The sequence below is a fragment of the Melozone crissalis genome, unplaced genomic scaffold (assembly GCF_028551555.1).
Source record: "Melozone crissalis strain CALT ecotype California unplaced genomic scaffold, PUWL_Pcris_2 ptg000109l_1, whole genome shotgun sequence".
Taxonomy (NCBI): domain Eukaryota; kingdom Metazoa; phylum Chordata; class Aves; order Passeriformes; family Passerellidae; genus Melozone; species Melozone crissalis.
Genome location: NW_026535886.1, coordinates 1,614,647 through 1,618,126, shown reverse-complemented (window position 1 = coordinate 1,618,126; position 3,480 = coordinate 1,614,647). Strand labels below are relative to the sequence as shown.

Here is a 3,480-nt window from a genome sequence, read left to right as displayed (position 1 = left end):
TGACCAGAATGTGAGCAGTCATAACAAAAAGGGAAGGCAAAGAAGCCTTTGGACCTACTCCAATGGGTTGAAGAAGGGGTGTGTAACTGTGGCAACTGAATCTCCTATTGGCTGTTGCTGTTAAATATCTTAATTAAACAACCTTAATAAATTGTTGAAATCAGGGCCCGGGTGTGCCCCATCCCCACTGGGACACCTGGAAGCTTCCAATTATTGTCTGGTTTTTCCTTCACTGTTCTAACACTTGCAAGGGGCTTTTTCTCTTTTGATTAAAAACAACAGGGGAATCAAAGAAGCAGAACAGGAACTGTAATCCCAGAATCACAGAACATTCTGATTTGAAAGGGACACACAGGATCACCAAAGGAATGGGTGAACATTTACAGAGACTCCAGAACTGTAACTTTGGGTGGTCAGTCTCTCTGCTGGGAGCCTCCCAAAGGGCCCTCAGCCACTCCTCAGCCCTGGACAGCAGCAGCATCACCTCTGCAGGGCCCAGCAGGGCTCTCCTGAGCTGCCCTTGCCCAGCTGCACACAGAGCCTGCCCCAGCCAGGGCCCTGCACACAGGCAGGTTTCTGTAGGGCCCCAGCCAGGGCACACAGGCTGGGATGGGCTCTGTGAGCGCTGGCAGGGACAAGGCTCCTCTCAGGAGGGAACATCCAGGCCCAGGGAGATGCTGAGGGAAGGAGAGGGGGCTGAAGAGAGCAATGCTGGGGGCAGGATGAGGGCACTGTTGGTGTGTGGGTGGTGCTGTGCACAGCTGGGCACGGGAACACTGTTCTGAGTGCCCGGCTGTCTCTGCCCTGCCCTCTCAGACACAGCACCACATCTTCTCTTGGTTCTGCCCTGCCCTGATATTGTCCCTGTTATCTGCTGCTCTCAGGGAGGCTCTGGCATTTGCAGCAGCTGAGTCAGGCTGCATTGGCATTCCTGCCAGGCAGGGCTGTCCATGGGAATGGGGTGTCCAAGCTTCCCTGGCACCTGTGGGGCTGTGGGCAAAGCAGTCCATGGGAAAGGGGAATGAGCTGAGCCCCCTCCCTGAGATCCCATCATGGGCACAGCTGGGGATCTCCTTGCTGTGCCCTTCCAAGCTCTGAGCTGCCCTCCTGGGTGCAAATCTGTGCCAGAGCCTCTGGGAGTTCCCTGAATGTCCCACGGGGAAGGGCAGAGCTGCCACAGCTGAGGAAATGCTGCTGGGTTTGCCAAGGGAGCCATGAGTGTCCTTGGCACAAGGGGGTGCTGAGACCTTGCCCAGAGACCTTGAGAGAGGGTGAGACATTCAGGGATCCCTCTGCTCTGGGCAGGGTCTGGTTTATCCCAGGGTGACCTGGGAGTGTGATTGTGCTCTGATTGCAGCCAAAGGTGCAAAGCCAGGGCAGGTGGGAACAAGCCCATCCAGCCCCTCACCTTCCCTGAGCCACAGGGAATCCTTTGCCTCTCCCATCTCTCAGTGACAAACTCTGAGTGCAGCAGGAATGCTGGGGATTTCTGACCTCAGAGAGCCAGAAATGATGTGTGTTGAGGAAAACAATTCCTAAAAAAACCTTCTGCTATTCATGTCTTATAGGACTGTGAATGGAGATGCTGCCAAGCCTGTCTGCATTAGAAGCAATTCCCCTGTCAAATCTTGAACATCCAGCCTTGTCCCTCTGCCACATGGCCACAAATCCAGGGCAGCAGGGCGGGGATGGCTCCTTGAGAGCCCCCAAGCACAGGCCTGGCTGCTCCTGGCACACTCAGCTGGCACAACTGGAGCTCAGGCAGGGACATGGCTGAAGGTTTTCCCAGAGCAGGAACAAGGCTACAGGAACAGTCTGCAGGGAATGGCCCAGGCTTGGCTCAAAGCAGCCCATCCTGACTTGTAACTGTCCTTTCTCCATGAACAGGTCCCCATGCCCAGCCCCAGCAAATGTCCAACAGCAGCTCCATCAGGCACTTCCTCCTGCTGGCATTGGCAGACACGCGGCAGCTGCAGCTCCTGCACTTCTGCCTCTTGCTGGGCATCTCCCTGGCTGCCCTCCTGGGCAATGGCCTCATCATCAGCACCGTAGCCTGCAGCCACCACCTGCACACACCCATGTTCTTCTTCCTGCTCAACCTGGCCCTCACTGACCTGGGCTCCATCTGCACCACTGTCCCCAAAACCATGCACAATTCCCTCTGGGACACCAGGGACATCTCCTACACTGCATGTGCTGCTCAGCTCTTTTTCTTTCTGTTCTTCATCTCAGCAGAATTTTGCCTCCTGACCATCATGAGCTACGACCGCTACGTGTCCATCTGCAAACCCCTGCACTATGGGACCCTCCTGGGCAGCAGAGCTTGTGCCCACATGGCAGCAGCTGCCTGGGCCAGTGCCTTTCTCTACTCACTGCTGCACACAGCCAATACATTTTCTCTGCCCCTGTGCCATGGCAATGTCCTGGGCCAGTTCTTCTGTGAAATTCCCCAGATCCTCAAGCTCTCCTGCTACAAATCCTATCTCAGGGAATTTGGGCTCATTGCAGTTAGTGTCTGTTTTGGTTTTGGCTGTTTTGTGTTCATTGTTTTCTCCTATGTGCAGATCTTGAGGGCTGTGCTGAGGATCCCCTCTGAGCAGGGACGGCACAAAGCCTTTTCCACTTGCCTCCCTCACCTGGTTGTGGTCTCCCTGTTCCTCAGCACTGGCACATTTGCACATCTGAAGCCCCCTTCCCTGTCCTCCCCATCCCTGGATCTGGCCCTGTCAGTTCTGTACTCGGTGGTGCCTCCAGCCCTGAACCCCCTCATCTACAGCCTGAGGAACCAGGAGCTCAAGGCTGCAGTGAGGAGACTGATCACTGGATGCTTTCAGGAACATTAAACTACTAGCCAATTTCTGCCAATCACTTGTACTAAAAGACATCTTTCATACTTCTTGTTGCTTTGGTTGTGGTTTGTTCTTTTTTTCCTTTGTATTAGTTTTTCACATTGTCCACAAAGAAATGTCATTGTTTGTGCCATTTCTCATTTTGTTTCTCTCTACCTTCCATGTGGCCAGAGACTGTGTCAATGAGGGGCAGCACTCTTGGTGGCTTTAAAGGACCCAAAGGATCTCCCAGCAAAGTTTTCTGCAGAGATGCCCTTTTGTTGCCTTCTCAGGAGCTGCAGCAGCAATATCTGTGTGCAGAGCTGGGGTCAGATCAGTGCTAGCACAGCATCTCTGGTCCTGCTGGCCACACCATTCCTGATCCAGGCCAGGAGCCATTGGCCTGCTTGGCCACCTGGGCACACTGCTGGCTCATGTCCAGCCTGCTGTCCATCAGTCCCTGCAGGTCCCTTTCTGCCTGGCTGCTCTCCAGCCACTCTGTCCCCAGCCTGTAGCGCTGCAGGGGTTGTTGTGGCCAAAGTGCAGGACCCAGCACTTGGTCTTTATAAACCTGACCTTGTTGGATTCATCCCCTGGCTCCAGCCTGTCCAGGTCACTGTGCAGAGCCCTCCTATGTTCCCACAGAATCAAC

General features: G+C 54.5%; 1 protein-coding gene across 1 annotated transcript; it reads left to right on the top strand.

The window, feature by feature from the left end:
- The first annotated feature begins 1,880 nt into the window (after positions 1–1,880).
- LOC128947887 (olfactory receptor 14J1-like) lies at positions 1,881–2,843 on the top strand. Its single transcript, XM_054292388.1, has one exon. It carries the CDS (start codon positions 1,911–1,913, stop codon positions 2,841–2,843), a length of 933 nt encoding a protein of 310 aa, XP_054148363.1. The 5' UTR covers positions 1,881–1,910.
- The last annotated feature ends 637 nt before the right edge of the window (positions 2,844–3,480 follow it).